At 46.0% G+C, this 14,759-nt stretch overlaps 1 protein-coding gene across 3 annotated transcripts in view; it reads left to right on the top strand.

Moving 5' to 3' along the window:
* ZFC3H1 (zinc finger C3H1-type containing) overlaps positions 1 to 14,759 on the top strand; it is an 833,014-nt gene that overhangs the window by 396,693 nt on the left and 421,562 nt on the right. For all 3 annotated transcript variants that reach the window (XM_086921759.1, XM_086921741.1, XM_086921749.1), the window contains exon 23: positions 1,626 to 1,817. In XM_086921759.1, the coding sequence (XP_086777885.1) occupies positions 1,626 to 1,817 (192 nt within the window). The remainder of the gene's footprint in view (positions 1 to 1,625; positions 1,818 to 14,759) is intronic.

Genomic DNA, 14,759 nt, shown 5'->3' with positions numbered 1-14,759 from the left:
CAGTGTTTCACTGGCACATCCTTTCCCTGTTTTCGACTAGTGGATCGTTCATGATTGCTGGCCGTAAAAAAGGTCTAACACTAGTGAGCATTACATATTAGTACAGCCCCTATTTTGTGTGCTCCGTCCTACTTTGCCAAGACTGTATGCAACCTGACTTGCTCTAGTTACTGTCCTCCTTTTAAGGTGCAGTCGAATCCTAATCCAAGTCCCAGTCCCAGCTGGCATTTTGTGTTTACCTTTTTGCTAAGAAAAGAAAAATCATGTCAGAAGGGTTAAACCTATCTTGATTTTCCCTGCAAAATGAAAGAATTATCTTTAACCTAAATTATCTGGAGCAACAAGTATTTTCTGTTTTGCATGAATTAAATATATTTTTTCATATCCCTAGCTGTGTATAACCACTCTCCGCTCAAAGCCATTTTTATTTGATGTGCATACTACACCTATAAGCAGGCACAGTATTACGCTCATTAAAATAGAAAATGCATAAATAAGTTATTTTTTTTACTACTGATCCCACAGTGATCAAGTGCATGGCATATATGGCAGGTCACCCCCAAAGATCCTTTCAAAGTTTCACCTTGTCTGGTCGATAAGATGTTGGCAGCTTCACTCTGCATTCTGTTTATTTGTTTTGATTTCTGGGACTCAATTCTGTAGTTGAAGATGTCTGGTTACAACTTTCCCCGTTCTGAAGATTCTACCTCTTTTTTTTTAAACCCATCAAGTGAAGCAAGAAGAGTCTGTCCACGATTACTGCAACATTTACACTGGTCTCCACAAGATACATCGCCTGTGTGCAAAGGCTATAGATAATCAGTTAAACTGAGCAAGCCTAAATTTCTGCAGGCGGGATCACATCAAACATTCCCATGTATTTGTCTTTAAGTGTACTGATGCATTCATATGTTTGTCAAATCCTCTTTGTTCAGTGGCAGGTGGATTGAAATTTCACGAGCGGCATGTATATATCCAACTCCTCTTCGTATGTCTGATAAACATCCAGGGTTTTTTACTTTGCTTAAATCTTTTTTGGCCTTGAGGACATAATGGAGTTTTCTGTAGTCATTTTCATCTTGAGATTGAGACCGGTCTTGATGTTGATCGTTGTCTGTTCAATGTGCTCTTAGGTGGCCACGAAAGGCATCGACTACGACTGTTTAAATCAAGCCTTTTTTTCTAACGAGGCTCCATGACGAGACATGACACTGCTGTTGAAGCAGTTACTGTCTATGAAGTTGACTCCTAAGTCTGGTCGTAAGAGGGATCTGTTCTTGGTGAGTTACAGCGCTGTACACTGTTAATGGCCAGTCCTGTTAAGACAGGCCTTGATGTCAAGCAAGCAAATAGCGAATAGAGCAAGTAAATGTGATGGCTAATTAATGTTACAGCAAGCAATATTTAAATCATTCCTGATTTTTCATTGGCATTTCAAACTATAAGTTGCATGAAAAGCTCACTTTCTCATGATGTCCTCTTTTTATGACAATAAAGCCTAGAAACATTCAAGTGCTAACAATGTTGAAGTTGAACTCTTTCATTGATTGTTCTTTTAATTGATTTATAGTTTGAATCTATTTTCAGTATTGAGAAAATAATGTTAGCTTTGTCTTTGCCTGCAGTTTCTGAATTTGGAAAACTCTTTTGATGGAAAAGATTATGTTTGCGGCAGAATGTTGCAGTTTCTTCTGAAAGCAGCAGAGAGCAGTAAGAAATCAGAGCATCTCTCTTTTCAACTTCTGGAGACCCTTCTCCTCCGAGTGCAGCTGAGCCTTTTTACAGGAAGACATCAGAATGCTGCTGCCTTATTGCAGGTCATTATCAAATTGAGGTTCTGACTCTTGTTCAGCTCCTCATTATAGGATTCACCTGCTAGCAACAATGGTCTAGAAACTCTGCTAAAGCAATTTCAAATTAGTGAAACTATGGAATATGTTGCTCAGTGGAGTAATGCAGAATGATGTGGGCCCCCATTGCAGAATGTGATCATGTGCTCCCAAGTCTCCCATATCTCAGATATTTATTGACTTTTTGGGTTAATGGGGTGCGCTGAAGGGTGGGCTCACCACCTGCGCCGCAGGGGGCTGTGTAACTTTCCTGATATTGCTGGATCCTGGCTTTGCTTTTTATTATTCTTTCTTGAAGTTCATGTATTCACAATTTATTGGGTAGGTACGAAACATTTACTAGCCTAAGTTTAGTGGAATGTGTTGGTGCTATGTACTCTACTGCCATCTAGTGTTAAATGCAGACCATTGCAAGTTGTGGATTTTATGGGCTCTGTTTCCTGGGCATTATGTATGACTGGTGAGTATCCCTGCAAACCACATGGCACATGTCTATATACACTTCCCTAGATAATATTTTTCTGCTAGTGCTTTCTGACTTGTTTGTTGAAGCTATTCATAGACAGCTTAAAATGCAACCAGTGATCAGTATCCACAGAAAGATTGACCACTGATGGCAAAGACCTTTTCCTTGTCTGACTTGTGTGGCAGGGTCATCTGAGAATCACTCTGAGATTTGGGAGGGATGATGATGGGAGTATGGAGAAAGTGCCTGTTAAATTCTGCTCATCGTGCAATCCATTTCCTTGGGCTGTACTTTTTGTCTAATAAGGGGGCATTATTCGGGAAATTGCCTCACATCGTTTGTATTTTGATGCAACAAGACTCTCGAAGTTAAAGGGTTGCCACATACCCAAATGGTCTTCACCGGAGTCTCCTCTAGAGGTATATAAAGAATTGGAAGACTCTGAAATGGAGGGTGTGAGGGAAGACCGACCCTCCTTCATAATTTGGCCTTGATAAGGAGGATTGAAGCAGGCTTCCATTCAAGGCTGACTCCTGATTCAGTAGCTGTCTCCCTAGAATCTACATGAATCCCACATTGTCGGTGAGATTTGACAATGAAGTCAGTCATCAGAAACGTTATATGCTCTAATTGCATATTCCTGTTTTGAGCCACCTCTTTACCAGGCCTCCGTATGAGAACCCATATTAACAAAGTAGATGGGATGTAGGGCTTGGGCTTGGTAAGGAGACTATCGAGGAGGATCAACATAGTCACCCTGAAAAGAGCATCAGGCTATACATATGAAGCAGGATTCCTTGAAAGTGTTTAAAAAAATACATCATAGTCTTCGTCAGTGGGTTTGCTTGCAAAAATTGTTAGACTTCATCAGAGGTACATGAAAGAAAGGCATATGTTAGATTATCGTCCATCCTCTGTGCACACGTCAGATTGTCACTCCTTCTCTGCCTGAAAAGCAACTGGGAACAATAAAGTTAGCACAAAAGTGATTTCTGAAGAAATGTGAAAAATTGGCTTTTAAAGAAGCCAAATCATTTGCACTAAGGATGTTGTGAACCCCACATCCAGCTCCTAGGACTTGGCAGTGAATTGGAGTACTTAATTGAAGTAGTCTAGACACAGGGAGCTGAGAAATGCAGTATATGGCGTAACTATTCGGCAGAAATAATTTCCTGCCGATATCGCACCAGCATACCATGTTTTTCAAGGACAGCTGTCTGGTATATATTGTGCAATTGGTGGAGGAAGACCATACAAGCCAGTTCCTTCCTGTGCTTAGAATAATTCTCAAACACTGCTCTGAAATCAATGACTCGGTCAAGACCAATGTTATTACTTCAAGAGCAGAGGAAATGTACATAACTCCACTTGACCTGCTGTATATTAGAGGTCATAGTGTATGCAGTACAAGAGATCATACTCTCAGGTGACTGGGCAAGCTTTTTCTGTTAATAAAGCTAATTGAAACTGTGCTTAAACAGCTTGTCTGCAAATTAACACATCTGCCCTCCTCAGACAACATGAATGGGAGCAGTCTTGAGATATAAGCTGGAAACCCACCATCTCTTGGACACACTTAGATTATCAAAATGTTTTTTTCCCCAAGGTAGATGGAATGTTTGTAAATCCAGACACTAAAATCTCTGAATCTATGCATACCTTGCTACACCAATGGGCTGCCTATGAAAAAGCAATCCTCTCTGTGAAAACAAGACTTATAGACTCTTATTTTCAATTTGGTATTGAACGGCAACAAGACTAGGCTCACCAATTACATGAGAGCCCACAGTACAGTAGAGACAATTGCTGCACCCATTTAAGGCAAGAAGCAGAGGTTTCCTAGACCGAGAAGCCTTTGCAAACAAGCAGTGGTGACATTTACATTCTCCTTGGCAACGTTACATGCCTTTTGAGGAGATTAAAGTTATGTTCGAGGCATATGAGCTGCAGATTGTACACTTAGCATTAGATCGCCACCTGGTGTTGGGCTCGGATGATTGCATGTTGTCGTCTTGGAAGAAGTCTTTGTAGTCACGAGATAGGTGACTCCTCCCTTGGACGATAGTGCGCATGGGCATCGGTTCCATCCTTAGATTGTTTTTTCCGTCACTGGGATCATATGAAAGTTTTCCTCTCCGACTAGAGTAAGACTTTTCAAGCACTTCGAAGCGCAAAAAACGTCCTAAAAAAGTACCAAACTACTTTCAATATCGACTAACGTAGTTTCGACTCCATCACCTCGATTCCGGTCGTCGACGTGGGCCGTTGGGCCTATCCACGCCGTGAGGCCTACACCTCATGGAAAGGAAGCCATTCAAGAGATGCCCAGAGTGTGGAGCAAAGTTTCCACATAGTGACCACCACGAGGTCTGCAACCTGTGCTTATCGTCAGAACGCGACAAATCCAACTGTACAGCCTGCGCGTTCTTCCGATTCAAGAAAACCATCCGAGATCGAAGGGCCCGTCGTTCCCGATCTCCAGATCGTATCCGAGGCAGACTACTCCGATTACTCCATACCATCGTGTCAGTGAGTTGGTACTACTGCCCCTGCACCACACACAGCACCCAGATCCAGGCAAAAGTCAACACTCCGCCTCCGGGGCCCAGTCGCGACCGAAAAACCACTTCGAAAGCCCCGCCATCGAGCCCAGCTCCGAAGAAAATAACTAAGCCTTCCGGTAGCTCGGTACCGAGCAAGCCGCACGTGCCAATCCCACAAGCTCCCTCGGCACCGAAAGAAGTCTCTACTCCAAAACCGTTGACTTCTAAAGACAAGGGTACGAAGCCTGCCTTTGACGCCCCGAAGCAGACGAGACCAGCTTCCACTCCGAAGACATCGCCTTCGGTACCGAAACCGACAAGGCCTGATTCTGATGCACCCAAACCATCGTAACAGCCTACGACACCGAAAACAACACCTTCAGTGCCGAAAACTATACCAAAGGACTATGTAACGCCTCCTAAGGCTAAAGACTAACAGCAACCTCGTCCAGAACCGAAAAAAATCTGTGCCAACAAAGGTTACACAAGGAGACTACCTTTTCCAACCAGATCCTCTGCAAAAGAAGATCTAAATTGACCCAAAGAAAGGTCATGTATCCACTACACCACACAAGAAGAGGCAGGCAGATGCAACACCCACACCTGTAGTTCCTGCCAAGAAGAAGGCCTCTGCCACATCTCCTATGCAACCTTCTTCTCCTGTACTTCCTTCTCCTTCATGACCTGTTCCTCTTAGCAACTCACCACTGGTATCTCCTTTACATTCTCCTTTTATCCTCACACTCACCTCAAGATGATGAGTATAGTTTAGGTAGAGGGATAGACCCAGAAGAGCCTTTCCCATACCTTGTAGATGATACAGACTGGGAGTACCCAAACCCACAGGATGTGCCAGATATTCCTGACCCACAGTCATACCAATCAAAACCTTCTCCCCCAGAAGATAACATTGGGTCACCTGTTGAACAGAGCTGCCATTTACCATTAGGTCACTATGCATTCTGATGAGGCAGAGGAAGACTTTCTCTTAGACACATTTGAACCATCGCAAAGGTCTGTTCAAATTCTTCCCATGATTAAAGGGGTCATCAAACATGCTCCTGAGATATTTAAAGACCCTGTACGTAATGGATCCTAAACCCTAGAATTGAGAAATATAGGCCTGCACCTGCAGATCCAGCCTACATTAAAGGACAACTACCATTAGATTCACTAGTTGTGTCAAATGCTAGGAAAAGGGCAAACTCACAAACCTCAGGTGAGTCACCCCCACCTGACAAAGAATCCAAGGTAATAGATGCTTCAGGCAAAAGAATAGCTGCACAAGCTACTAACATATGGCGTATAGCTAATACACAAGCCCTCCTCTCACGATATGGTAGGGCGCATTATGATCAGTTAGAGAAACTATTAGACCATCTACCTGATCAATATAAGGCACAAGCAAACTACCTTATACAAGAAGGCAAGCTAATTTCTAATGCCTCAATCAAGTGCGCACTACATGTAGCAGACACTGCATCTAGAGCTGTAAATACTAGTGTCGTACTTGGGAGACATGCGTGGCTACGCATTTCAGGGTTTAAACAGGAAGTGCAAACTACCATTTTAAACCAACCATTTAATCAAAAACAACAGTTTGGACCAGAAGTAGACACAGCACTTGAAAAGATGAAGGATGATACAGACACTGCCAAATCTATGGGGGCTTTACAGTCCACACAAGCTAAGAGTTCTTATCGTCGCTCCTTCTACAGAAGAGGCTCCAAACAAACTGGGGCAGACAATACAACATCCTTCAAATCTAGCACACAAACATCCTCGAACAAGGGATATTTTAGAGGAGGATACAGAGGAAATAACCAGGGAAGAGGCCGGGGTAACCACAATAATCAAACCTCTTCCAATACAAAACAGTGATTTCCCTCTGCTCCCCCCAACAGAATTCCCCCCCTGTGGGGGGCAGATTAACACAATTCCTGCCTGTCTGGAAATCCAGAACAGACAAGTGGGTAAGACAGATTATCCAGTATGGCTACTGCCTAGAACTTACAGCAACCCCTCGACACATACCACCCAGGCAGCGTCCAATGTCTACAGAACACCTTACTCTGCTGAAACCAGAAGTTCTGTCACTTCTACAAAAAGACTCAATACAAATAGTTCCTTTACAAGAACAAGGAACAGGGGTTTACTCGCTTTATTTTCTAATTCTCAAGAAGGACGGGACACTAAGACCAATTCTCGACCTCCGGCCCCTCACTCAGTATATACAATCCGATCATTTTTATATGATCACTTTACAACAAGTTCACCCACTGCTGCAACAAGGCGATTTCCTTACAAAACTAGACCTAAAGGACGCCTACCTCCACATTCCGATACATCCTGCTCACAGAAAGTATCTAAGGTTTGTACTGGAAGGACCACTTTATCAGTTCAAAGTCCTTTCATTCGGAGTGACAACGGCACCACGAGTATTCACAAAGTGCCTAGCAGTAGTGGCAGCACATCTCAGGAGACAACAAATACATGTTTTCCCTTATCTAGACAATTGGCTCATAAAAGCAAAGTCATTCAATCAGTGTGTCCAACACACACAACAGACAATTCAAACGTTGCACGGCTTGGAGTTCACAATAAACAACACCAAGTCGCACCTGCAACCCTCTCATATATATCAGTATCTAGGGGCTACAATAAACACGTCTACATCTCTAGCGTATCCCAGCCCAGCAAGGATACAGAGCATTCAAGCCTTAGTCACAGACTTTCAACACCAGCACTCGCTGCAAGCCAGAGTGTTCATGAGACTAACAGGCATGATGGCATCTTGCATCTTCATAGTACCATATGCAAGACTGCAAATGCGTCCGTCTAGCACAACAGTGACAACCAGGCTCAAGGTCAATTAACAGACCTGGTGTTGGTAGACAGCTGCACACATCACTCTGCAGTGGTGGAACACCAAAAACTTGACAAAAGGGCGGCCGTTCATTGAACCTGTTCCACAACTAGTGCTTACAGCAGACGCATCTCACAGGATGGGGAGCCCATCTCCTACATCATACAACTCAAGGACAATGGAACAGTCAACAAAAATTGTTCCATATCAATCATCTAGAGCTGCTAGCAATATTCTTAGCACTCAAAACATTTCAAGTGCAAGTACAAAACAAAGCTGTCTTAAACCGGACGGACATGACAGCCATGTATTATATACAAAAACAGGGGGGGGGGGGCACACTCTCTAAAACTGTCCCAGCTCGCACAGAGCATTTGGAGATGGGCCATTCCACAAAACATATATCTGTTGGCAGAGCACCTTCCTGGAGTTCACAATCCGATAGCAGATCTGTTGAGTCCGCAGACACAACAATTTCACAAATGGGAACTACATCCGCAGGTTCTTTCACAAGTGGGGTCATCCAGACATAGATCTGTTAGCCACAGAGAAAAACGCAAAATGCCCAACCTTCGCCGCCAGGTTTCCACACCCGCTGTCCAAGGGCAATGCGCTATGAATGAACTGGTCAGGCAGATTTGCGTACGCTTTTCCGCCAGTACCACTAATACCATTAGTAGTACGCAACTCAGACAACAGTCTCTCAAACTAATCCTAGTAGCTCCCACATGGGCACGCTAATCGTGGTACACCACACTGCTAGAATTCTCTCTAGTTCCACACCAAAAGTTAAGACTGACTTCCATCCCTGCTAACTCAGAACCATGGAGACATCAGACATCCAGACCCAAGTCCACTGAATTTAGCGATCTGGCTCCTGAAGTCTTAGTTTGGTTATCTTAACCTACCACCAGACTGTATGAACATCATTAAAGAAGCTAGGAGACCTACTACCAGAGCGTGCTATGCGGCTGAATGGGAGAGATTTGCCATTTACTGCAACAATAACCAAATTGATCCTCTAGATGCTTCCTTCCAGTATATCATTTGCTACCTTTTACATTAACAAAGGTGTAACTTGGCATATTCATCCATACGCCTGCACCTTGCAGCAATTGCAGCATATTTACACAACAGACCACATCTGTCTCTCTTCAGAGTACCTGCAATTAAAGCATTTATGGAAGGATTAAAAAATCATCCCACCCTGGTTGCCAACTTCTCCGGTGTGAAACCTAAACGTAGTTCTTACAAGACTCATGGGATCCCCTTTCGAGCCTTTACATAAATGTGAAATGCAATCCCTCATGTGGAAAACAGCTTTCCTTATTGCTATTACCTCTTAGTAGAGTAAGTGAGATCCAAGCTTTCACAATACAAGAACCATTTTTACAAATACACCGTAACAAAGTGGTTCTAAGAAATAATCCAAAAGTCATTACTCCTTTTTCATTTAAATCAATCTGTAGTTACCTGTGTTTTTCCAAAACCCAGAAAGGGCTTTACACACACTAGATGTTAAAGCTCTTCTCCACTATATAGGTAGAACTAAGTCTTTTCGAAAAACAAAACAACTGTTTGTGTCTTTCTCTCCACCTCATAAAGGCAATCCCATCTCTAAAGGTGGAATTGCAAGATGGATTGTAAAATGTATACAAATGCTATCAAAAAGCAAAACTTACATTAACAGTTCCTCCTAGAGCGCACTCCACACACAAAGTAGGAGCCTCTGTCTTTCTTAGGAAACCTACCTCTAGAGGACATATTGCAAGGCGGAAACATGGTCTACAACACACACCTTCACTAAACACTCTTGTGTTGACGTGCAAGCCAAGCAGCAAGCTGCAGTAGGCCAAGCTGTCCTTAACTCTCGAACTACTGCAACGGATACAGGTGACTACCGCTAGGGGAGACACTGCTGCATAATCGATGCTAAGTGTACAATATGCAGCTCATATGCCTCGAACGGGAATTGCTACTTACCAGTATGCATCTGTTCTAGGCATGTAGAGCTGCAGAGTTGTACACGCCCTCCCCCCTGGGACCTGTATCCGTTCCAGTTTTATCTTACTGAGATGCACATGCATGGACATCCTTTTCTTTACTTCTACTAACTCAATCATTTCCCATCATGGCGAAAAACAATCTAAGGATGGAGCCAATGCTCATTGCACTATCGTCCAAGGGAGGAGTCGCCTATCTCGTGACTACAAAGACTTCTTCCGAGATGACAACAACATGCAATCAACCGAGCCCAACACCAGGTGGCGATCTATTGCGAAGTGTACAACTCTGCAGTTCTACATGCCAAGAACAGATGCATACTGGTAAGTAGCATGTTCGAGGCATGTGGGCTGCTGAATTCATATCTGTGCATAGATCGCCGCCTAGTGTTGGGTCCGGATGATTGCACATTGTTGTCCTAGAAGAGTCTTCGAAGTATCACGAGATAGGTGGATCCTCCCCTGGACTACAGTGCGCATGGGCATCGACTCCATCCTCAGATTGTTTTCTTCCGCCATTGGGTTCGGATGTCTATTTGTTAACTCAAGTTCGGAATCGATAATAAACTTTCTCTTTGGCCAAAAGGCCTTTAGTTATCGTCGGTATGGTCTTGCGATCAGTACCAGTACTTGTTCCAGCTCTGTCCAGAGCCGGACATCAAGAGGAGCCGCGTGGCTTTTCGACACTGAAGGCCCGGTCGACGCCAGAGGCCTTATCGGCGATCCATCATGGAACGGAGCCCGTTCAAGAGATGTCCCGTGTGCAACTCCAAGTATCCTCACATTGATGTCCACCCGGTGTGCAACAAGTGCCTGTCTCCGGATCACGATGAAGCCAGCTGTATGGCTTGTTCTCGGTTCCGCTCCAAGAAGACGATTTGACTTCGACGCGCTGTGCGGAAGGAGGCCCAGCAGACTGCACCTGACCCGGTGAACATCTTCGATGCCGAGGAAGATGAGGGAGTCGAGCAGGAAGATCAGGAGAACCGGCCTGATCCTGCATCGGAGATCGGCTCCAGTTACTACGCAATTGTAGAAATGGTAGATAATAGAGACGTCGTCGACTAGGTAGGAGATGACGAGGAGGCCCTTGGGGCCGTGGAAGATAGCTCGAGCGAGTAACTAGGCCCAACTGTTGGTACGGGGGCCGAGACCAAAACACCCGATAAGGCTCAGGTCGAGGGATCGCCACATGGCCTTACCCAAGATCGTACACTTGGTTCTACAGCCTCGCCTCAAGGCCCGGCTACCGACATTTCTAACGAGCCATCGGTTGACCGATCGAAACCTAAAGCATCGGTGTCTACACAACCGAAAGCGCTGGACACTAAATCTGAACCATCGGCACCGACAAAGCAGGAGTGTTATCGACCCTGTGAGGTCGCTAAAGGGTGTCGAGCCGAAGATCGGGGCACCGAAGAAACTGGTCAAGGACGTCGACCCGAAGAAGTCGGCACCGAAGGCCGTCGACACAGACAAGAGACTCGGAATTCAGAAGGTTCTCGATCCTAAGCGTCGACCCGACAAAGCTAGAAGCAGTACAGGCCTCGAGTCCACACCCGGTGGTGGCTCGAAGGAACCCGTCTAGTCAACAGCCATCCGCCTCCTTTTCGAAGCAGGTGTCGGACTCTCTGAAACGCATTAAAGAAAAGGCTACTACTGTCGGACCAAAGGCTACTCCACCCCAGAAGCCGGTCAGTAAACATCCAAAATCGTCGGCACCCATCCAGTTCGCACTGCCGCTGAAAGTGGTGCCCAAGGCCTTCGCCCCTAGTCCGTGAGGCCGAAACCTACAACTGCGGAGGTGGCCACCAAGCAATTGCAGCCTCCGCCTGAAGATCAGTCGAGGCAATTCATCGACGCCGACACGGGTAGACTTTCTATTTTCAAGCGAAAGATCGCGCCTGAACAGCCTATGGAATCATATAAAATTCCATTAAAGAAAGAGGGATTCTGCTACGTCACCTCTTCTCTTTGAACCTATAACACCACATGGACAAGACACTGCCCCTATCTCACCCACATACTCCGATGTGGAGGCAGGGGAGGGTGACAATGAGGAGTACAGCTATCCTGTAGACACTGATCCTGAAGATCAAACGGAACCCTGGACAGACGCTGCTGACCCAGGAGATCCACAACCTGCCCCAGACAGTCAGGTTTATGCTGTTAAACCTCGCCTACTGAAGACATGGCTGCGTTTAATGCACTTATTGAAACGGCAGCAAAAAATCATGATGTCCAGCTCCATACTGACCCTGTTGAAGAGGATTTTTTGTTCGACACCTTCTCAACCTCAGAGAGAACTGTCAAGACTCTGCCAATGCTAAAGGGTGTCCTAAAACATGCTGGAGACCACAAGGGCAAGGGTGATAAGCCCCAGAATTGAGAAGAAATACAAACCAGCACCTGGGGACCCTACGTATTTCAAGGGACAGTTGCTGTTTGATTCTCTGGTTGTTTCCAATGCCCGGAAGAGGGCGAACTCGCAAACAGGTGATGCTCCTCCCCCTGACAAGGAATCTAAAGTGCTAGAAGCATCAGGGAAAAGGGTGGCAGCTTAAGCGGCCAATCTCTGGCGCATTTCCAACACACAGGTACTCTTAGCCAGATATGACAGGGCTCATTATGATACCCATGAAACCCTGTTACAACACTTGCCAGACGAGTATAAGGAGGCAGCAGAGATGCTAATACAAGAAGGAAAACTTATATCAAACGCATCTATCAAGTTTGCGCTGGACGCGGCAGACACCGTCGCCAGGGCAATTAATACAAGTGTGATGTTACGACGACATGCCTGGCTTAGAATCTCCGGTTTCAAGCCAGAGATACAAACCACCATACTAAATCAGCCTGTTAACACTGATCACTTATTTGGCCCAGAGGTGGACATCACCTTGGAAAAAATCAAAAAGGACACTGAGAATGCAAAGTCTATGGGGGCTCTACAGTCGCAGCAGTTAAGGGGTGGTTCCTTTCGTCGCTCCAACAATAGAGGAACTTCCAGAGGCCAGCTGTCCCAGCAGACACAATACAGTAAGGGAGGCATGCAGACCACCTACACCAAACAGAGTAGGGGTGGCTATTGTGGAAACAGCACCAAGGGCAGAGGTCGTGGAAACAATAGCTCCCGATCCTCCGCCACTAACAAACAGTCTTGTCACTGCCCCCCGACCATACCACACCGGTCGGGGGGAGACTGCAACAGTTCCTGCCGGTCTGGAAATCCATCACTACAGACAGGTGGGTGAGGCAGCTTATCCAGTACGGTAATGTCTGGAGTTAACATCCACTCAACATACCCCCAAGACACCGTCCTATGTCCACAGAGCATTTGCAATTATTGCAGCAGGAGGTATCCGTCATGCTGCAAAAAAGAGCCATAGAGCTTGTGCCTGTGGAAGAAAAAGGTACAGGGGTGTACTCGCTGTACTTCTTGATCCCAAAAAAGGACGGGTCCCTCAGACCCATACTGGACCTCAGGCCCCTAAACCAGTACATTCTATCAGAACACTTTCACATGCTCACATTACAGCAGGTTCTACCGTTACTCAGTCAGGGAGATTTCCTTGCAACATTAGATCTGAAGGATGCATATTTCCATATACCGCTACACCCTCACACAGAAAATACCTCAGGTTCACCATTCAGGATCAGCATTATCAGTTCAAGGTCTTCCCTTTCGGAGTCACTACGGCGCCCAGGGTGTTTACCAAGTGCCTGGCGACAGTGGATGCACACCTACGGAGACAGAACATTCACGTTTACCCTTATCTGGACAACTGGCTTATCCAGGCGAAGTCGGCCCAGCAGTGTGCCGCCCACATGTCCCACACCATTCACCTTCACGATCTGTGGTTCTCACTGAATTATCCAAAGTCCCACCTTCAGCCGGCCCACGTACGACAGTATCTGGGCGTGACTATAGATACTCTGGCAGCCAAAGCACAGCCAAATTCAGTGAAGATCAACAGCATGCAATTGCTGATACAACAATTCAAACAACAACACTCGCTTCCAGCACGAGTGATCATGCAGTTGATAGGCATGATGGCCTCCTGCATCTTCATAGTCCCGCACGCGGGACTACACATGCGTCCGCTTCAGGAGTGCTTAGCACGTCAGTAGAATCAGGCTCACGGACAGTTGAAAGACCTAGTGTTGGTGACCGGTCGCGCATACAACTCTCTGCATTGGTGGAATCCACAAAACCTTTGCAGGGGCCAACCGTTCCAGGAGCCTGTGCCACAGTTTATTCTGACAGCGGACGCATCTCTCTAGGGATGGGGAGCTCATGTACTCCACTGCACAGTGCAGGGACTATGGACAGCACAGCAGAGGAAGATGCACATCAACCTTCTAGAACTGAAGGCTATCTTCATGGCGATGAAAGCATTCACGGTACATCTGTGCAACAAGGTTGTGTTGATCCGGATGGACAACATGACGGCCATGTACTACATCCAGAAGCAGGGAGGTACACACTCTCCACAGTTGTCTCATCTGGCTCAGAGCATGTGGAAGTGGGCCATTCTGAGGAACATCTTCCTCTTGCCGGAGCACCTCCCGGGCAAGGACCATCAGATGGCGGACCTGCTCAGCAGGTACAGCCACCAAATGCACGAGTGGGAGATACATCCATCAGTACTCCAGCCGTACTTCCAGCAGTGGGGTCATCCAGAGATAGACCTGTTCGTCACAAAGGAAAACGCCAAATGCCAAAGCTTTGCCGCCAGGTTCCCACACCCACAGTAGCAGGGAAATGCAATATGGATGAACTGGTCAGGCATATTTGCGTACGCTTTTCCCCCAGCACCTCTAATACCGCTGGTGGCACGCAAGCTGAAGCAACACTCGATGACTCTCATCCTGGTCGCTCCAACGTGGGCACGCCAACCATGGTACACCACGTTTCTAGAACTCTCCGTGGTACCGCATCAAAGGCTGCACCTCACCCAGGCTTTTGACGCAGAGCCATGGCGACATTCAGCATCCAGATCCGCAACAGCTCAACCTGGCGATCTGGCT

Source organism: Lissotriton vulgaris, chromosome 1_1 (genome assembly GCF_964263255.1).
Source record: "Lissotriton vulgaris chromosome 1_1, aLisVul1.2, whole genome shotgun sequence".
In the NCBI taxonomy this organism is placed as follows: Eukaryota; Metazoa; Chordata; class Amphibia; order Caudata; family Salamandridae; genus Lissotriton; species Lissotriton vulgaris.
Note: the sequence above shows the minus strand (reverse complement) of the source record. Positions and strands in the feature narration are given on the sequence as shown.